This window comes from Cervus elaphus, chromosome 3, assembly GCF_910594005.1.
Source record: "Cervus elaphus chromosome 3, mCerEla1.1, whole genome shotgun sequence".
In the NCBI taxonomy this organism is placed as follows: domain Eukaryota; kingdom Metazoa; phylum Chordata; class Mammalia; order Artiodactyla; family Cervidae; genus Cervus; species Cervus elaphus.
Window position 1 is genome coordinate 11,421,643 of NC_057817.1, and position 21,201 is coordinate 11,442,843.

The 21,201-nt window shown below is 35.3% G+C and overlaps 1 protein-coding gene and 1 pseudogene across 1 annotated transcript in view; one reads left to right on the forward strand and one right to left on the reverse strand.

Annotated features, from left to right (window-relative positions):
• PTPRQ (protein tyrosine phosphatase receptor type Q) overlaps window positions 1–21,201 on the forward strand; it is a 301,145-nt gene that overhangs the window by 270,724 nt on the left and 9,220 nt on the right. The window contains exons 56-62 of the mRNA XM_043880358.1: window positions 9–90; window positions 3,139–3,229; window positions 8,186–8,262; window positions 14,894–15,028; window positions 15,486–15,611; window positions 16,472–16,620; window positions 20,561–20,696. Coding sequence (XP_043736293.1) covers window positions 9–90; window positions 3,139–3,229; window positions 8,186–8,262; window positions 14,894–15,028; window positions 15,486–15,611; window positions 16,472–16,620; window positions 20,561–20,696 — 796 coding nt within the window. The remainder of the gene's footprint in view (window positions 1–8; window positions 91–3,138; window positions 3,230–8,185; window positions 8,263–14,893; window positions 15,029–15,485; window positions 15,612–16,471; window positions 16,621–20,560; window positions 20,697–21,201) is intronic.
• LOC122686205 lies at window positions 9,666–9,765 on the reverse strand (annotated as a pseudogene).

A 21,201-nucleotide genomic window follows, 5' to 3' on the forward strand; every position in this document is an offset into this window, starting at 1 on the left:
GCTTGGAGGCCGATAAGCAAGAAATCCTTCCTGCAACATGTTGAAGAGCTTTGCACAAACAACAACCTAAAGTTTCAAGAAGAATTTTCGGTATGTTACTAGCAGTTGTCACAACATTGCCAGACCTCCAGTCGTTTCATGTGTCACATTTCATGTCCAGTTTAAGCTTGCAAGGCCATGAAGGACTCTGGCCGTGATAATCAATACCCAATTACCAGGTTGATTGTTTGGATAGTAACATTACACTAGCAGCCTCTGGTGCAACCTGAACAGAATTATTCACCTACTGTGTCGGGAAAAGGTGCTGTTCCTCAGACTTCACCCAGCAAGGGCAACCTGGCCCCGTTTGTTCTCTCTGCTCATCACCCAGATATAGAAGCAATGCTAGAATGCTGGATGCATTGGTTTTTGTGTGTGTGCAAGGTTTGGGTGGTACCATATATTTCACTAACTTTTAGATTTAGAAACTAAATAATTTTATTTCATATTTGCCTGCTTAGTTTGTGTTAGTGGTATAGATGAACCTGAGAACAGAATTTGATGTTTCCAGAAATTATAAAAAACACAATGTTTTTTAGAACTGTTAAAAATAGATAAATAACACCTGTGCTTTACAGGCTTATTTTTAAGTTATCATGGGATAAGTGCTCTATCACATTAAAGAGAATATATGAAGCTAAGAACTTGTCACTTTAAGACTATTTGAAAATTAGAAGATTAATTTTATTGCTTTTAGCATTTTATATATCTACAAAATTAAAATTACATTAAAAACATAATACATGTATTAGATCTATAAGCTATCTTAAAATTTGTGAGCCCCTTTCCTGACTTATTTTATATTAGAAAAATAAAAACAGATTTCTAAATGTTACCAAATATCTGTTTTTTCATGAACATTTTAGTGTGTGAACAAAGACTCAAACAATTGGCTTGGATAATTCAGGATTGTAATATTTCAGTCTCTCAGGGAATAATAACAAAAATGTGAGAAGATTAATGGTATTTCCTACAGCTTTTTGGTTATGCTTCTTAAATATTCATCTGGACTTAACAAAATCATTGGTACCATAAAACTCTTCTTAGCATTTATTCAGCAAGAACTTTCAATTTTTCAGGAAGCAAAGGGTAGTTTCATTAGAATATAGCGAGTATAGTTCCATTATACATGACTGAGTTATCTGAAAAGTTTTATTAGCAATAACATTTTCACATATACTGAGAAGGTTTCTAGTTTAACTATTTGGGAGATCATGGTTTTAAGTACTTGGGTTTTATATATATATATATATGTTGTGTGTATATACTAAGTAAATACATATAAATATGTAAGGATGTGGCTTTTTTAGATTGCTTTTAATTCTGCTGCTGTGTCAATTTTTAAAGCAAAACTGTTTTAATAAACATGCATCTTTGATGCATATATTTGATAAACCTTGTACTCAGGTCATATTCACTTACACTTTAAATATCAATAAGCTCTTACTTGCACTAGGCATTGATATATGTCAATTCAGCATTTTATAGCTAAGTGACCTTGGGCAAATTACTGAAACTCTGTTCTTCAGTGTCCTCCATCTGTATCTATCTTACTGAGTTGTGAATACTAAACTGATTGAATGATGTGTAACGTGGCTGGCACAATAAGCATTTGTTATTATAATGATGATTTCTACCGTAACGAAGTTACTATTTATGATAAGAACTGCAGGCATGTCTAAGAAATCACAAATACAGTGTCATGATAGAGATACACAGGAAGAAGTGAGCTCAACTCTGTCTGGAGAGCAATCAGAAAAGACGTTACTAAAAAGAGACCGGCCAGATGAACTTTAGGACAGAGCAGAAGTCCAATGAGAGAGAAAGAGAGAAAGGTATTCTAGAGAGAAAGAAGAATGAGAAAGCATAAGGATGCAAAACCATCTCACTCAGCTGTGATCCACTAAGAAGCAGAAACAGTAGGAAAAGCGCTAAGTATCTAGGAGGGCTGGTTGAGGCCCCATGTGCCCTGATAAGAAGGCCACTGAGTGTAATATTACTAACAAACAATCGGCCTGGTAACTGAGTATTGATTATCAAGGCCAGAGTCATTTCAATCTATAAATGGAAACTTCTGTAAACACAGAATAGAAGGTGATTCCAATTCACCTTTCTTTTCCCCTCTGTTTGTCTCATATAAATATGCTGATAGATACTCCCAAAACCTGACACAAGGAAGCTGTTTCAGGATTCCTCATTTGGTTAAAATTTTTTTGAAGCCTCTGATGCCAGAAGACCAGAATTCAGATGTTTAACCTTGTCCCTCCTACCTGACACATACATACATGCAAAAGACTGCCCAGAATTCTCAGAGGAAAAATAAGGGAGAAGGGAAAATTATCCAATTAATAAATTAATTTTTAATAATGCTGAAAAATGGCAAACCCCACAGTTTTAGCACTTTTAAGGGAATCTGGTAAATTGAGACATTTCTGATATGGAAAACTATAAATTTCATAAATGTAAATCATCAGCTTGATAAAATAACCTATTTTCTTGCACAGCTTTTTTAAATGATCAATGGATATCATGATTTTCCACCAAAATATCAGTAGCAGATCTCCGACACTCCCTCAGTGTCTGATATTTCTTAATCCCACCTCTGCATTCTGCTATGGACTTAACAATGCCCACTGAGAACAGGAATTGACCTTTGGCATCTTCTCAAACTGACCAATGTTGTACCAATTAATAGGCATGAAATCACACTGCCCAAGGAGAAAAAACAAAAAATAAATCACCAGTTCCCTTCCCCTACTAAGTAGATGTTGAAATATTAAATAATACACAGGGACTATTTGATGAAACCATCAGTAAAGTATGAAAGGGACTTGCTAGCATGGTTGCCACACCTCAGAGCTTCACAGAGGACAAAGAGACTATGCCAGAGAAAGCGGGAGCCCAAAGGACCAGTGCTATTCAGGATATTTTCAGCGTAAATTCATGTAAGTTCTTTACTGTTAACTTGACCCTGCTTCTGCAGTTATGAGAAGTGTTTTCGTTTTAAAAATAAAAGGACTTAGAATAGTCTTTTACCAAGTGGAACTTCGTGTTGACCTCTGAAATAAATCTAAACTTTGCAATGACTTCAATCCACAGGAATTACCAAAATTTCTTCAGGATCTTTCTTCAACTGACGCTGATCTGCCTTGGAACAGAGCAAAAAACCGCTTTCCCAACATAAAACCATGTATGTGTCATACTATTTCTGGTTTTAGATACTGACAGCTTTTCAGATGAGTGCAAAATGCACTTTAGCATTCTTCTTAAATATGTATTACACATTAATTGAATTAGAATAATGCATTTTATTAGCAGCAACTTATAAATTGTATCTCTTTGGCTTTGTTAATATTGACTAAAGTTAATGTACATGAGTTTCAGCTTGTTCACACAAGGTCTATTCATGCAGGTGTAAGAAACTAGCCCTAGTACTTTCTGAGCTTTGTAATTTAACCCCAGGAACAAATCTCTCTAATATCTTCCTATAGACCTAGTTCTCAAATGAAAAGAGAAAGTTCACATGTAACTGTGCGCATTACTTTCCTTAAGAGCATGGTGCTTTGTAAAGGAATATAAAAAAGTGCATTGCAAAATATTTGTGGAAGATCAGAGTAATGTGTGATCACCAGGGTTGGTTTTTGCAAGGGAGGCAGGCTTGTGCTTTACCACAGTCAACATTTTTCAATCAGTAAGAAACCATGGTATATGCTACACTGTTATTATGTCCTTAAATGTCATTAAAATGAATGTGTATACTGACGTGGAAAAAAGAAACCATATTATTGATGTAAGAATTAGCAGTAATGTGAAAGATAAAACATGGCAATCCTCTCTAAATGATGGCTGTGTTTGCTGTATTTTTCAACATATTATCCTACTAAGTATATTCTGATTCAATACATTTTTACATCATGAAATTAAAAAGTGATATGTTAAGTTCTGAAATGTCAATATTGTTTCAAAGTCTAGAGCTGTAAAATATTCCTAATTTTAGAGTTAGTGTATATATATTTTTCTATGTTCTATGCCTTTTCAAAACTGTATTGGGGGAAATTCCATACATATAAAAATTGAACTCTTCTGTCTAGAAAGACACAGACTTTGATAAATATGTAATCACAGAAGGTAAAATCATAAGGATATGAATAGCACCCCCCCACCCAAAAAAGGGCCATATTGTGTTATTCTAGAACTAGAGGATAACTGAGGCATGAAGTAAACAAATTTAGGGAAACATGATCTAGAAGTCAGTAACCTAATGGAATCTGTTAATTCCCAAGAATTAGAAAAGGATGAAAATACAAATAGCTTTAATCACCTAAAATCCTTCCCGGAACAAAACAAATCATAGGTAAATGACTTTAAGAGTAAGTTGACAAATAAGGCATCTTTGTAGGAAATAAGGAATGTTAGTATTACATCTCTAAATTCCTCTGGCATGACATTTCTTAATAAGTCCTTTTGTTTTTCCTTTCAGAGAGTTAACCTGGGTGGGATACATCCTAAGTTTAAGAGATATGGAAAGTCTCAGGTTTTTATAGTCATCCATATCTAAATTTCCTTCAGATTCTCTGCTTCATGCTTAATGATATTCTGTGAAAATAAATACTACAGTCTGATTGAAGGACAGTTACTATGGAATATTTACTATGATTTATAATAATGTATGTGGCTGAAGTAATGTATATCACTGTATATCATTATATATAAGTAAATTAAACATATCTAGCTTATTTCCAAAGATTGAAGCATACCTGACTTTAAATATATAAAAATTTGATATGTGAGATTTTTTATATGTTACATTTTGATCTTTTGTTATTAAGATTTCAGTGCATTTCTGGGTTCACATAATGGCCATTAAAGTCATACAGTGCTAGCTTGCTTGCACTTACAGCATAAGAAGAATATAACTAAATAAACTTCCTTAAAATAAGGAGAACTGAGGAGTAAGACAATCCCAATATTGAGGCTAAGACAAAAATAACTAGTGATGCGTAAGACAATAAATAACTGTAAATCAAGGATGTTTGGGAATATCATGAGCATTGCATACTTTTTTTCCACCTTTGCTACAGTCAAATGGATAATATCCAATTGTTTTCTGTTTTTTCTTCATTTCAGTACAGAAAACTTAGTAATTTTTCAAATAATATACTACAGCCACATCCAATATCCTTTAATGGGTTTTGGGGTAAAGTTTTTCCTTAACTGTCCTCTTAAAGAACTGGAGGTTCTATAAGAAATAATTTTATTAAGCATAATTTTATACTTTTCAATAATTTTATTAAGAATTTATTAATTCAACTAGTACATACTACCTGCTGTATAGTAAAATGACTAAAAATGTGGGCTCTAATCAAACTTCCTGGGTTACATTTCTGTTTACCTAACAACTACTTTAGTTATTGGACATTAGTTAGTAATGTCAACCGCATAGCTTTGAGGATTAGATAAAATAATCATGTAAATCACTTTGCCCAATATAGAACACAGGAAGCTCTCAATCAATATTAGTTCTTACGATTGTTAGTAATCAGTAAATTGCTTATTTTTAAAAGCCTCTAAGTTTCTGGGTGACTAAAATTTAGTTACAGGCCCTTAGGGTCTATGGTCTGGAGATAACAAACCAACTTCCCTAATCTGGGTTGGAAGACAAGCTGTAAACCCACACTGCTCATACGGACAAACAGACCCACATGCTCCCAGCCTCTCCCACCATCACACACATATACACAGAAGACGCAATATTTAAACTAATATATTCTCCTATTGTGTTTTCAGAGAAGCCATAAAGCTGAAGAAATGTTTTTTCCTCCCATAGAGAATGAATTCATTTTAGTAGAGTCTGAATTTTAGCGTGAGCCAGCTAAGTGAGATTCATTGTTTCCCCTGGGTAATGTAGAAAGAAGGATTTCAAATATCACAGTGCATTTTAGAACATATTAGCTTACAGGGCTTTAAGATACTAGAATTAGCAGCAAATGTGTGCAGAAGAGATTTCCAAATCTCTGTTTGACAGTACACTATGACCTTGAGAAGTGTTCCAACACCATGAAGAAAAGTTTAGCTTGCTGTTGACTCAGTTCAGTTGACTCGGATAGTTCACTCAGATATTGAGTGAATAGAAACCTGCTGGCTTCCCTTTCTTAGTTACATGACTGGCCACGACGTCATTAAAATTGGCACGTCATGCCAAATTCAAAATCTTTGGGACAGAAATGGTTCACGTAATCTGCTGGAATGATCCCCCTTCGTTAGATTCAAACACATTGGTTGGGTCATTATACTTAATGATACAGCAAAGTCATTTAACATAGAACATGTGCTTAATTTTAAGAACTTGAGAATGTTCTGTGTTCCATACAGAGCTATACGTTTTGTAAGCTTTCATATGTTTTCCTCAGAGGATTCTACAAAATAAATATTATACCTGTATGTTATAGCTGAGGTAACAAGCAGAGAAGTGAAACAATCCACCCCAGGCCATAAATGGCAGAGAGACACCATCTGGAGCTCCCACTCAAACCCACTTACCCATTTTTGCTCCCTACTCAGTGCCTTCCCAGGAAGATTCGCTTTAAAACTTCAAAAGAATTTAGTGATAGATGACTTTGTATCATTTCCTTGTCCAGTGAAAATTAGCACTGGACATTTCAACTGTAATACCAATTTGGCAAAAATTCTCAGGGAAAAATAATTTTTGATGCTTTTCTTTGAAGAAGAATAATGGGTAAAGGGTTATCTAATTTTGCTAGACTGTAAAACAGTCTGAAATAACAGTAATTCAAAGTTTGGTGTGAAAGAAAGAATAGGCATCCAATTTAAAGAAAGAGCTCCAGAAATAGACCTAAACACAGAGAAAACTAGTGTATGATAAAGTGGTATTTTGAATAAGCGGGTAAGGATGCACTATTTATTGTCCTAAATGGCAACAAACAACAAAACATAGACTTTCCCTCATTCTGTCTCCAAATAAAAGAAGCCCAATAGATCAAAAATCAAAATATTTAAAACAAAAGCAATAAAACCTATTAAAGCTCTGGAAGACACTATGAATGAATCTGTGAAGATAAGAATATTGGTGTGACAAAGACTTTTGTATGTATCACGCAGAAAGCCACAGTGAAAAATGAGAACTTTGATTACAATATATATAAATTTTATGTATGGCAAGATAGCTAACAGATAAATTGAGTGAGTCAAAGACAAATGACAAACCAAAAAACTTTCAATACATGTAACATTTTTAGTATAAAATATTTTTTAAAATAAAAAATAGTATAATATGAAAAGGCAATTATAGAAAAGATGTTTAAAATGGCCAATACACAAGCAAAGAAGCTCAACTTCACTCATAGTTAAGGCAATCAAAATAAACACTAAGATAAATCAACTGGTATCTCTCAGAAGGTCATAAATTAAAATGTTTAACAGTATTTCATGGCAGTGAAAGTGAGAAGAAACAATTGTTCAAACTGTTCAAACACTTTTGTTCAGAGTGAACTGATATAATTTGAGAACAGTTCATCAGTCTTTCAAAATTTGAGAAGCACGATATGATTTGGGAATTTTACTGCTGGTAATGCATTCTACAAATAGACTCCACCATAAATGCAAAATTTCAGTTATTTATTCAGCATTTTATAATAACAAAATGATATGATTTTCAATCATCCTGAAGAGCTAAATAAGCATGTTATATTCATACAATGAAATACCATATGGCCTTTTACAATAATGAACTATTAGGTTGGTAAAGGTATTTGTTCAGGCTTTTCCATAACATGTTATGGAAAAATTTGAGCAAACTTTATGGCCAACCCAATAGATATTGTTATTTGCACGAATATGGAAAGATATGGCTAAATAATTTTCTTTTGCAGAATAGAGGGACTAGCACCCCATTTGTGGTTAATTTTATATGACTATGTATAGAAAATCCTGGAAATAAATATGAGAACATATTAACAGTCATTGTCTTTAGGTCATGGAAATATGGATGAGAGGGAACTTCTACTTTAAAATTTTATAGCCATCTGTAATTCTCGAATGTTATATCACCAACTTCTTTGTATTTTATAGAAAAAAGTATGGTAATTTAAATAGTAAATTAGTATTAATATCTTATCTTTCCTTCTAGATAACAATAACAGAGTGAAGCTGATAGCTGATGCTAGTATTCCAGGATCAGATTATATTAATGCCAGCTATGTTTCTGTAAGTTGCTATTTTATATTTTTTTAATAAAACATAAATACAATGTTACTCTTCCAGCTATTGAAAACAAGAAATTCATTGCAACCTCTCTAGATTTAATGTACCAGTTCCTTACAACATTAGGTACACCATGTTTTATACATGAGGAAGTGGAAGCTCCAAATAGAGATTGCAATTTACCCAACAATCATTTCACTAATAAGCAGCAGATGTACAACTTCAAACTACATATCCCTTGGACTTTCCACTATTTCTGGTGTATGTCAGAAGATCCTCTGTATACAATGAGGTCAGCCAATTTTTCAAAGAAAATTAGTCAAATGGATAGTCATGTCCATATAATATGAAAACCCACTGTGCTCGTCTTCCCTTCCAGATTTTCAGTCCTTCAAGGGAACCGTGATGCCATGTTCTTTCCACCCTCCGCTACTTAGAGAACGTGTACTCTTTTGCAGCCACTCAATAAACATATCTTAAGTGATCCAATGTGGGGTGACCTGTGATAGGCTTAATATACTATGCTGCACATCACAGACAATAAATTCTTGCCACACAGGATCGAAAATGGAACATAACCAGAGTTTTCCAAGGAGGCCTTTCTCCATGACTCTTGATCGCTCAGTGCTCACCACTATCTTAGGTACACAGAAACCTTATACGCACCCAAGACCTCCACTTGGGTTGACACAGCCATGAAATCTCAGGGGAGGAATTGCTCCTGTGATTATTTAATCCAGTCACTTAAAAAATCTTTCTGAAAAATGACTGATAATTAGAGATCAGCCTCTCTTGGCACTGACTCGCCTACTTCCTCCCTAAGGCAGATGATTCTCTCTCTGAGCTACTCCAGTATACAGTCGGGGTTTGTTTTTAGAAAACTGCAAGGAAAAAGCTTAATTTCAGAAACTGCGTTCACCATGTATAAATACACTAAACATAGTCAATGCAAATTCAGATTAATAATAAGTACAGTATTTTAACAAAATGCCAACTTTTCTAAAAGGTAATAGGCAAGTCAGTGACTTGTCTCACCCATAATATTTAACTAGTTTGAATTAAGAAGATGAACTCTTCTCTAGGTGGGAAAGGAAAGGATGGAACAGTACATAAGCAGAGCCCCAGTGGGACCAAATGAGACGGCAGGCCTGGACAAGACATTGAGGCAAAAACTCTGAAGACGTTTTATTGTTAAAAAGAAAAAAAAAAAAAAAAACTGATGACTGATCCTCCATCCTGATGTCCCTGAGATTCTAAAATACCCCACTGATGGCTGAATCTTTGATATTATGAAAAAGAAAACCTAAAATAACTAACGCTATTCTTACAACTGTAATATAGCAATCTTCATCCCTATTAATAAGCCACCTCTTCTAGAAAGAACTGTATACATAATTTGATCAAATATAAATACAGAGCACTTCATGAATTTGCCTGTCAATCCTGTGCAGCGCCCATGCTAATCTTCTCTGTATCTCTCCAAGTTTAGTGTATGTACTCGCTTACAATGTATGTGCTGCCGAATCAAGCACATACAGTTTTTTAAAAACAAGATGTGTACCCTTAAATCTTCACCACGGACTTCAAATCTAATAGGTAGCAAGGCTAACCGTGGTTCTCATTATGATTGTACAGATACCTGAAGCCTTCCTTTACTGCCCATACTCCCATTTAAAAAATTTTTTTTTCTTATCCATCATCTTCTCGCGTAGGCCTGCCATTTCATTTGGTCCCACTGGGGCTCTGCTTATGTATTGCTCCATCCTTTCCCCAACATCAAACATAACCTGTCCTGTGTCCCCCTCCCCACAAGCCTCTGTTAAGAGGGAAAAGAATTCATTCATTCAAAATTTTACTTTGGTTAGTAATTACTCCAAAATGACAATTATACACTGAGTCTTATCTACCAATTAAGTAGACACAAATGAATACCTCATAGCCTAAAAGGTTCAACTAGCTATGGGATGACAGTATAGGATATGAACATGATTAGGAAGGCAACCAGACAGTTTTAGGAGGTATAACTGAACCACACAGATTACATAAACAAAGGAATATTAATGAACTCCCAGTGTTCCCTCTAAACATTATAAGTTTTCAGGAGACAATCATAAGAAGAAGATAATGTAGAATGAACAATAAACCAAGTCTGAATATATATAGAATATAAACTTTCTTCTGTGGTCAAGTGATGTTGCCATATAATAAACCTTACAACAAAGTCGCTATGACCCAGATGTAATGATATGTATCATCCTTACGGAGCTGCATAGTAAGCAGGTGCAGATGGAAAGCACTGGACATTAAGCCAAGTTTCAGTATCAAAGTGGGCAGTATATTTATTGCTTTTACTTTCAGGGCAATCTCCTTTGTCTGGGATGTCAGGAGAAGATGGAAATGAACTCATAGGACTGTAGTGGCCTCTCACTTTTCCATCCCCAAGTTTAGGCAGTCTTCACTTCACAAACAGTAAAGACTTCTCAGAATGAAGGACACCTCAGTTTCTCCCCACTCCCCAGTTTTCCTCCATGGAACCTCTGTGTGAAAGTTCATGAACACTTGATCCGGGAGCCAAAAATAGAGGCCATCTACAAATGGACTCTAGATTCCTATTTCTTTGGATGCTAAAGGAAAAGGGAGGAGAACTATAGAGCGAGAGAAGAAAGCAAAATAGGTAGTGTTTAGATGAGGGGGAAAAGTGAAATCTGAAGAAGGGAAAAGGGAATACTAGTAGGTGGTCTGAAGTATGTGCTTTGAGGCGAGGAAACACCAGGCCAGGATCTGTAATTAGATTACTGTATGTTTACCTCTCTGGCCTTGGCTGTTCTTGGGAATTATACTCCTAAAGCTAGGACTCAACGAGAAGCTGGAAATTTTTGATTAAGGATGGACTGTGGGAGAGAGGTAGAGAGGAAAATACATACTGCATCCTTGTAAATAGCCAATAGTTGTACAAGTGAGTTTAGAAATGTTTTCAAGAGAGCGAACAAGAATATTATGTAATGGGACAAGAGGAAGACTCCGACCCGCTAACCTAAATTATCTCCCCTGTCAACCTAAGATGCCTGAAATTACTTCAGTTTGAGGATAGCTTTTACCATAGTTAGACTGAAGATTAAAGGCTATGATGCAAATGAGCCATAATCATATCAGAAACATCAGATTTGGTCTACGCTAATAGAAGATTATAGTACCAAAGGATGTTGATCCCTGAAACAGGGAAATGCAGATGACTAGGAGAAATATTTTATAAACTGATAAATTACCCTTAATTGTCCTCACCCTTAAGACACTTTCTTCATTCGGCTTCTAGGACAACGTTCTCTTGATTTTCCATCTACGCCTTTGACTCTTTCATCTCAGCCTCTTTGGTTCTCTCTTACCTCCTTGACTACCAAACACTGAAATTATCTAGAGCCCATTCCTTCAATTTGCTGCTTCTTTTCAAACTCATTTCCTTGATGATCTCAACCATTCTTGTGATTTTAAGTAAGATCTATTTGCTGACTACTTTAAAATTATGTCTCTAGTTTGGACTTCTTTGTGAACTCCAAACTCATATACCCAATTGCCTTGATGACATTCCCACTTGAATATCCAAATGGGATTTCAAGTTTAATATGTCCATTGTGAATTCTTGATTTTCCTTTTAAACCTGCTTATGCTAGGTGTGGGGAAAAGGGAACCTACCTACCTACACTGTTGGTGGAAATGTAAATTAGTACAGCCAGTGTGGAAAACAGTATGGAGCCTCCTTAAGACACTAAAATTAGAGTTACCATATGATCCAGAAATCCCACTCCTGAGCATGTATCTGGAGAAAACTCGAATTTGAAAGGATAAATGCACCCCAGTGTTCATAGCAGCACTATTGACGATAGCCAAGACATGGAAGCAACCAATCTGTCCACTGATAGAGGAATAGATAAAGGAGATGTGATGAGTGTGTATTTATATATCACATAGATGGTATATATGTGTGTGAATATAAGTCCACACAGAATGTTGGCCGTAAAAAAGAATGAAATAATGATATCTGCAGCTACATGGATGGGCCTAGAGATTGTCACACTAAGTAAAATTTGTCAGAAACGGAAAGAGAAGTACCATGTGATATTACTTACATGTGTAACCTAAAATATATGCAAGTGAACTTATTTACCAAACAGAAATAGACCCACAGACATAGAAAACAAATTTATGGTTACCTATGGAGAAGGAAATGGCAACTCACTCCATTGTTCTTGCCTGGAGAATCCCAGGGACGGTGGAGCCCGGTGGGCTGCCGTCTATGGGGTCACATAGAGTCGGACACGACTGAAGTGACTTAGCGGCAAGGGGAAAGTGGGTGGGGAGGGATAAATTAGAGCTTTGAGACTGGCAGATACAATGTACTATATTAACAAATAACAAACTCTACTGCATAAGCACAGGGAGGGATTTTCCATAAACTGCAATAAACTGTAACAGAAAAGACTAGGAAAAAGAATATGTATTATATATGTATAACTGAATCACTTTGCTTTACACCAGAAACACAACATCATAAATCAACTATACTTCAATTAAACAAATTTTTTAAAGTATGCTCATACTGAAGATTTTTTTTCCCCCATCTTTATTTGGAATTGTTACTGACTCCTATCTTTCTTATACCCAGTACCCAATCCATAAGCAAATTCTCTTGGCTCTGTCTTCAGAATACACCAGATTTTATTACTTACCACAATGCCCATTCCTATCACCCAGACTGCATTCCTGGGTTGGATTGCTGGAATATTCTAACTACTCTCCTTCCTTTCCCTTTTTATACCACTATCAGCTTATTGTATAGTAACTAGAGTGAAACTATTAAACACACTCTATGTATGTTCAGAATCTTTCAATGGCTTTCTATATCATCCAGAGCAAAAACCAAACTCTTCTAATTACCTGCTCCAGGGCCTAAAGCACTGCTGCCCTCCCTCTCTCGTTCTCTCCAATGTCACCTTCTATCACTGTCCCCACTTGCAGTTCCTACAACTCCAGACACATCTCTCCTTTAATGCTGTTACACTTGACTTTCGACCTGGAACACTCTTTCTCCAAATCTTGAAGGGCTTACCTCTTTCTGCTTAAGTCTTTCCTCAGATTTCACCAATGAGCCTTTTCTGAACACCCTGTTTTCTGAAATTCTCTCTCATACCATTTGTCACTTTAAAAAAGCTATGTAAATTGCTCATTTAATAGACCTGTTAACAGATTTAATGTCTCTTTCCCTTAACTAGAAAACAAGACAAATCAGGGTAGGAATTTTAGTCGGTGATGAATCCTCAGTTCCTAGAATAGTGCCTGGCACACAGTAAGCACTCATAAATATTATTTGAATGGAGGAATGTGCATTTTAAAGGCTGTAAAGAAATTAAAATATTAATGGTCTTCATTCTGGATAGTGAGATTACAGATGAACTCCACATCTTTTAATATATATTTCTGAAATTTCCTAACATCCTACATTGATTGTATAGTACTATTTAACCTAAAAAAAAAAAAAAAAAAAAAAAAACCTTTACAATAGAATTAATTACATACTCAAGTATTTCAACTGAGACTGGAAACAGAAATGCTTCAGCACATAATTTTTGTTTGTTTTTAAGAGACTGAAGGTTTTGTTCCAGAAACCGTCATTGACTAGCACTGTGATTTGGGGAAAATCACCTAAAGTGGCTCACCATTCTTCAAAGTAAAATAAACTGGTTGGATTAGATTTTAGGACCACTTGAACTTTAAGATGTATACTATTCTGTGTAATACTCTATTCTCTGGCTACTGAGACAATTCAATTTAAAAATAAAATTCACCCTTAAACCTCATTCCTCAAAATATTTTGATGTTTGAAATAGATGTAATTCCATTCCTTTTTAAAAATTTATACGTAAACTTTAAGAAAAATCCATAGATGCTACTCACATGGCATGCTTACATTCCAGGTGAATAGACCAAGTTTAGAACAACTTGATAAAACGTACAAGAGCTGTCGTAACAGGGTTGAGACAAATCTCAGGTCCTTCAATAGTTAAGTGAATCTTATTATTATCTCCACATTACTCTTGGTTTTAAGCTCTGGAGAGTAATTACTAATGCCATCATTTATGTAGATAATTTCTTGCAGGGATATATGAAAACATCTGCACAGTCTTTAAATTTATAACAATAGCTAGTGGAGTGGGTAAGACAGCTGGCTCTGGATCCAGACTATCTTACTGTGAGACCTTGAGCAAATTCACATTTCTTAGCTTCCATCTTCATCTGTAAAATGAGGATAATAACAGTACTAATTCATAAGGTTTTTATAAGAAATAGATTAATTGAAAGATGTTTAACATATTGTCTGCCACAAAGTGGTATTATTATTATTCATCCTTACTCTTTTATTCAAAGTTAGAAATAAACTTTAAGAACAGCTAGTTGTATATTACATTATGAGGTTAAAATTAATGTTGGAAATTTGAGTACCTTTCAGCATTCAAAAATATACAGTATTTTAGAATATTAGGTTATCTTACAACTAGTATGTTTTCATATGTCTCAAAAACTAAAAAGTATTATGTATACATGTAAATATTGATGCAATGTTGCAATTATATCATTCTAGGGCTACTTATGTCCAAATGAATTTATTGCTACTCAAGGTCCATTACCAGGAACAGTTGGGGACTTTTGGAGAATGGTGTGGGAAACCAGAGCAAAAACATTAGTAATGCTAACACAGTGTTTTGAAAAAGGGCGGGTAAGTTATTTGAAAAGCTTTTCACAAAACCTTTATTTTACATTTGTGTTAATTTATGTGTGATGTTGGGCTTCCCAGGTAGTGCTAGTGGTAAAGAACATGCCTCCTAAAGCAGGAGATGCAGGAGTCCAATCCCTGGATCAGGAAGATCCCCTGGAGGAGGGCATGGCAACCCACTCCAGTATTCTCGCCTGGAGAATCCCTTGGACAGAGGAGCCTGGTGGGCTACAGTCCATAGGGCTGCAAAGTCAGACACGACTGAAGTGACTTAGCACATGTGTGACAATTTTAGCTAATACTCTGACATATCAATGACTTGGGCATGTATAAGGCAGTTATACCTTAGTAGGAATAACTTTGAACTATATATATAAATATTTTTATATATATTTATATATATATATATATATATATATATAATGGTTCTTATAACTGGTGAATTTTCTCTTGACTACAGATCAGATGTCACCAATATTGGCCAGAGGACAACAAACCAGTTACTGTCTTTGGAGATATAGTGATTACAAAACTAATGGAGGATGTTCAAATAGACTGGACCATCAGAGATCTGAAAATTGAAAGGGTAAAAAAAAAAAAAAAGGAAGGGGGAAGTCAAACATAATAAAAAATATGAATGCTCTAAATGTCTAAAGTAAAATTAATTTCTAGACATATTTCTGTATATTCAGTAATGCTTTTCTATTATCTTCAAAATAGAAGTTTTGAGTCGGCATTTGCCTTCAATATCTATGTCATGATGTTTAATTCCAAATTACTTGAAGTTTACATTAACTAGTTAATATCAAATTCTTAGGTAAACAAGGAAGGAAACAGGAGGAAACAACTGGATCACTAGGTTTATCTTATTTTATGAAGAAACTGTAAAATTTTATTTAAAACAGGAATTTCTGAAATCACAGGTCTCTATCTATATCTTAATCGTTGGATTTTCTATTTAATCCAGAACTAATACAGAATCAATAACATAGAGATCCCGCCTTTATTATATAAATATCTATACACACAGAAAATGATATAAGGATCTTTATACTCTCTGACATTATCAGATACTCAATACTAGTGTTTTGAATAATTTGTGAGCATGTTTATTTAAGTTGTTAGGTCAAAACTGTTCAAAACCCACTATTCTGGTGTTACAAAATGTTACACTACGTTGAATGTAAATACCCTACATAATCATCTGTTTGCAAGATGTGCAACAATCATGCTCATTGTTTGCATTCATACTGAAAGGCAATTTTCTGTAGTGCAGCAGCAGCAGAAGACTTCTCTTATAGGAAATCAAGAGACCACAGTTTCTTTGTTTTGTAAACTGTCATTTTAAAAGATCACCTTGAAAACCTGGGGAGTCAGCTACATTCAGACTTCGCTGTGATGCTTAAGTAACTTTATCATGTGTCTTTAATACGTCATTCTGTCTAGCATGGGGATTGCATGACCATTCGACAGTGCAACTTTACTGCTTGGCCTGAGCATGGGGTTCCTGAGAACAGCGCCCCTCTACTTCACTTTGTGAAGCTGGTTCGAGCAAGCAGGGCACATGATACCACACCCATGATTGTCCACTGCAGGTAAGAAAGGTTTTCAGAACCTTTTGTGAAATACTCGAAACAGGATTTAAACTCAATGTGACCTTTATGTTATCATGACACTATTGATTTTCTAGTAGAATATTAATGTAGATTCAATCCAGCTTTTAGTTTTCAGTTATTTTACTGGTTGTAACAAATCAAGATGTAGTTTTATAAAAGGTTAGACGACAGAGATAAAAGCTTTTAGTTTTCAGTTATTTTACTGGCTATAACAAATCAAGATGTAGTTTTATAAAAGGTTAGATGGCAGAGATAAAATGAGTAATGACTGTGGCTAAAAGGAAGACAAAATATATATATCCTCATACAAGAATTTTTATGAAATCTTTACTGGATTATACCTCTCAAAATCCTTAAAATGTATAAAAAATTGTAGCCCACTACTGATGTAAATGAGTGTGGGTGTGTAGAATCTTTTGAGTTTTATGAATAAACTCTTGATCCTTCATTATTTCAATTGAGATTAGTCTACTATATTAACTTAAACTTTTTTGTTAAAACAACTTCCGAGATTTGAGTTACAAAGATTTAAAGAAAATGAACTTTAAAATAAAGATCAAATTAAGTGACCAACCCAAGCATGATTCTAAATTTTTGCAAACTATTCAAATATCTTTCTTCGACCTAGCTCTTTAAACATGATAAATAGAATAAATAAAGGTTTTCACTTTTATTTTCATTGGTATTTTATACCACTGAAACACCAATACTCCCCCTCAAAAATAAAGCTCACAACTGTTTAGAATTCAGAGTTCTGGACATACTGATATAATTTATGCTTTCTAACACGTTGCATCTAAATTAATCTCAGCATGAGTCTCTTCAACAGTTGTAGTTTGTAAATTAGAGAAAAAGTGGGTGATAATCCTGTTTAATGATTCTACTTAAATGAGGTACCTAAAAAGGGGGTAAAAACATAGAGACATAAAGTGGAATTGTGGTTTCCAGGGACTTAAGAGAAATGGAGAGTTACTGTTTAATGGGTATAGAGATTCTTTTTGGGATTATGGAAATAGTCTAGAAACAGATATTGGTGATAGTTGCATAAGACTGTGAATGTGCTTAATCCCACTAAACTGTGCATTTAAATACAGTTAAAATGGTAAATTTTGTCATGTATCTTTTGTTACAATAAACATTTAAGTAATGATTTTTAACCACATTAACAAAGTAATTATTAATTATAATAACTCCAAAATCAATTGATGGATAATTATTCTAATGGGGATATGTATATATTATAATTAATGTAGTTAATATTTAATAAAATATTAATCCATCCAGTTTTTAAATTTTTATTTAGATGAAGAAACTCAACACATAATTTAAATACATCTACATTTTCCAGGAATATTTTAGATTTTTTAAATTGTAAGAGTAATACATACAAGTGTCCTCATTATGAGATATCTTTTTCACATTTAAAAACATATAAAATTAAAAGTAAAAACCTCATTCTTACCCTCCCAACTCCATATACTCTCCATACACACAAAAATTTTAACAGACTGGTACATTTTGCTTTTAAAGTCAGTGTTTGATTTTCAACTGGCATTATTGATGATTAAAGTGGATAATAAGCTGCCTGCAATGTCTCCCTATTTTACACATACACTGCCACTGGATTATAATCATGGATTTAAAAATTCACTAGAAAAGTAAAGTACCTTCTCTCTTCTAGACTCAAAAAGAGTAGCCTCATCCTTTGTGACTTAGATAAAAAAGCAGAAAAAAGTATGCTTACATTAATAATCTTTAAGTATCATTTTAAAACTTTCTCCTAAATGATCACAGCCAACCCCAACTTCTCACTTTAGCTTTTGACCTATACATTTAGCTTCCAGTTCAACATGACAACCTATTAATAAAATGACCACAATATTCTGAAAATGTAATGTGTCCAAAATAGAATGCTTGGGCCCATCTCCAAACTCACTCCTTCTCATCCCATCTTGGTCAACAGCAGTCCATCCTGCTCTGCCCAGAAACCCTAGACTCATCCTTGACTCTCCACTTCCTCTCACATTCTACATCCAATCCAATAGCAAATACTCTGATCCATGCCCCCCATCACCTCTCCACACACTCGCGCGTGCCGCGCCCCCCCCCCCCCCCAGTCTCCTTGCTTTTCTTTGAACATGCAGAACACCCTCCCAGTCAAATCTGTTCTCTTCCCTCACCTTCTGGCCGTATCCTCCTCTCCCGTGTACCAACATGGTGCACTTCTAACCCTACTCAAGTTTCAGTGTCAGAGAATCTGTCTCTGATGACCCTGTCCTACCCTATCACCTTTTATCTCCTTTATTTTTCTCTTTCACCATAGCACTTATTGGGCATCCCAGGTGATGCAAGTGGTTAAGAATCTGCCTGCCAATGCAGGAGATGCAAGAGATGCAGGTTCGATCCCTGGGTTGGGAATATCCCCTGGATTATGCAATGGCAACCCATTCCAGTCGGAGTAGGCAACGGCAACCCACTCCAGTATTCTTGCCTGGAGAGTCCCATGGATGGAGGAGCCTGGTAGGCTACAGTCCATGGGGTTGGTAAGAGTCGGACATGACTGAGCAACTTCACTTTCACGCATTGGAGAAGGAAATGGCAACCCACTCCAGCTCTTGCCTGGAGAGTCCCAGGGACAGAGGAGCCTGTTGGGCTGCCGTCTATGGGGTCACACAGACTTGGTCACGACTGATGTGACTTAGCAGCAGCAGCAGCAGCCCATCCCAGTATTCTTGCTTGGAAAGTTTCATGGCCAGAGGAGCCTGGCAGGCTACAGGCCACGGAGCTGCAAAGTCGGACATGACTGAGCGCACACACACATAGCACTTATCACCACTGGGCATACCTTACGCGTGTTTCTTTTTTGTGTGGACTCTCATCCTTCCTCCTCTAGAATCTAAGCTCTGTAAGTATTGGAGACTTTGTGTGGTTCACTCCTGCACCCCAGATGCCTAGGGCAGTGTCTGACACTCTAAGTATACTAACAATGTAATGACTAAATTACTCTGCTGGGGCATAATATATGTTATCATGTTCAGAGTTATGTTGTAATGCTATTTCTTAGGTTGACTCATAGGCACTGTCAACATTCAACTATTCTTTACCTTCAGAAGTCGTTTCTGTATTGTTCTGTACTTTTCAAAGTGACATTTGTAAGATGAGGTGACCTTTCAAATGCCTTTTTTTCAGATTTTCTTCCTATATTAACCATTTAAGTACATAGGAGTCTTGTCTTTCTAATTGGAATTTCTGAATAAATCTTGTCAGGTTTATCAATTAACAGTTTATATGGAGCACATACTGACCTTCAGTATTAAACTAAATTCTTAAAAGGAAATAGCTTTCCAATGTCATTATCTATGGAAGGAAAAGGAAATTCTAGGGAAAGTAAAAAGAACACACGAGAGTCTATTTATCAATACGATGTAGAAGAAGTGCTATCTGGGCTAAACAGTTGACATTTTCCATGTTTAGCATCCCTACTGGTAACCAAAAATATATTCAAAGTTTCTGGTGTTAAGACTTTTCAGTGATTTTTAAAAATATTTCCTGTACTTCTCCAACTACACCTCTTAAAACATTATGAAAGAAGAGGAAAAGTTCAACTGGTTTATTTATTTATTTATTTTACTTTACAACATTGTATTGGTTTTGCCATACATTGACTTGACTCCACCATGGGTGTCAATTGGTTTAAAAAAACTCCAATTTTTGATAGCGTGTTAAAGATAATCACCTTGCTCCTTCTCAACAGTCTTGGGAACAATATAAGTGCAAAGAAACTCCAAAGAAAATCCACTTCCAAATAAGAAAGAAACTATATGTAATTTATTGCTACCATAGTTTATCTTCTTCATCACCATCCACATGAACAACCTTTTTGCTGAATAATTTGCATGTAATTTCACTCTTCCTACAGTGCTGGAGTTGGAAGAACTGGAGTTTTTATTGCTCTGGACCACTTAACACAACATATAAATGATCATGATTTTGTGGATATATATGGATTAGTAGCTGAACTGAGAAGCGAAAGAATGTGTATGGTACAAAACCTGGTAAGATAATCTAAAACTGCAAGCAGTGTCAGCTCTAGAATTTTTCCTGGGAGGACCTTAGTGGCACCAATCTGGTCAGACATGGACTATGGCTACAAAGTAGACACTCTTTTCTTATGTTATAAACCTCTGGGGTGGGGGCAAGGGCTTGGGGCTGGCAGCTGATGGAGATTATAGGAGAACTGATCCACATGTCCCAGTCACCCTTCAGCACCATTGCTGACGACTCGTCCTAACTTGTCTGTGCTGATAGGTGTGTAGAAAAGAGATTTGTCTTTAGTACTTGGGAAGCACAGAAAATGAATCAAATTAATTTCTTTCATAAACATGCTAGAAGTTGTAATTGGGAAAAGTTTAAAATATTAACTATTAGGTTGGTCTATGTATTTCACTTGTCCATATTTACCCCTTTTGTATATTAATACTAATAATGTTTGTTACAGGATATTATCAACTATCTGAGAGTCTTTGTTTGGTTGTTTTGGTTTGGAAGCAAAGGTATTTT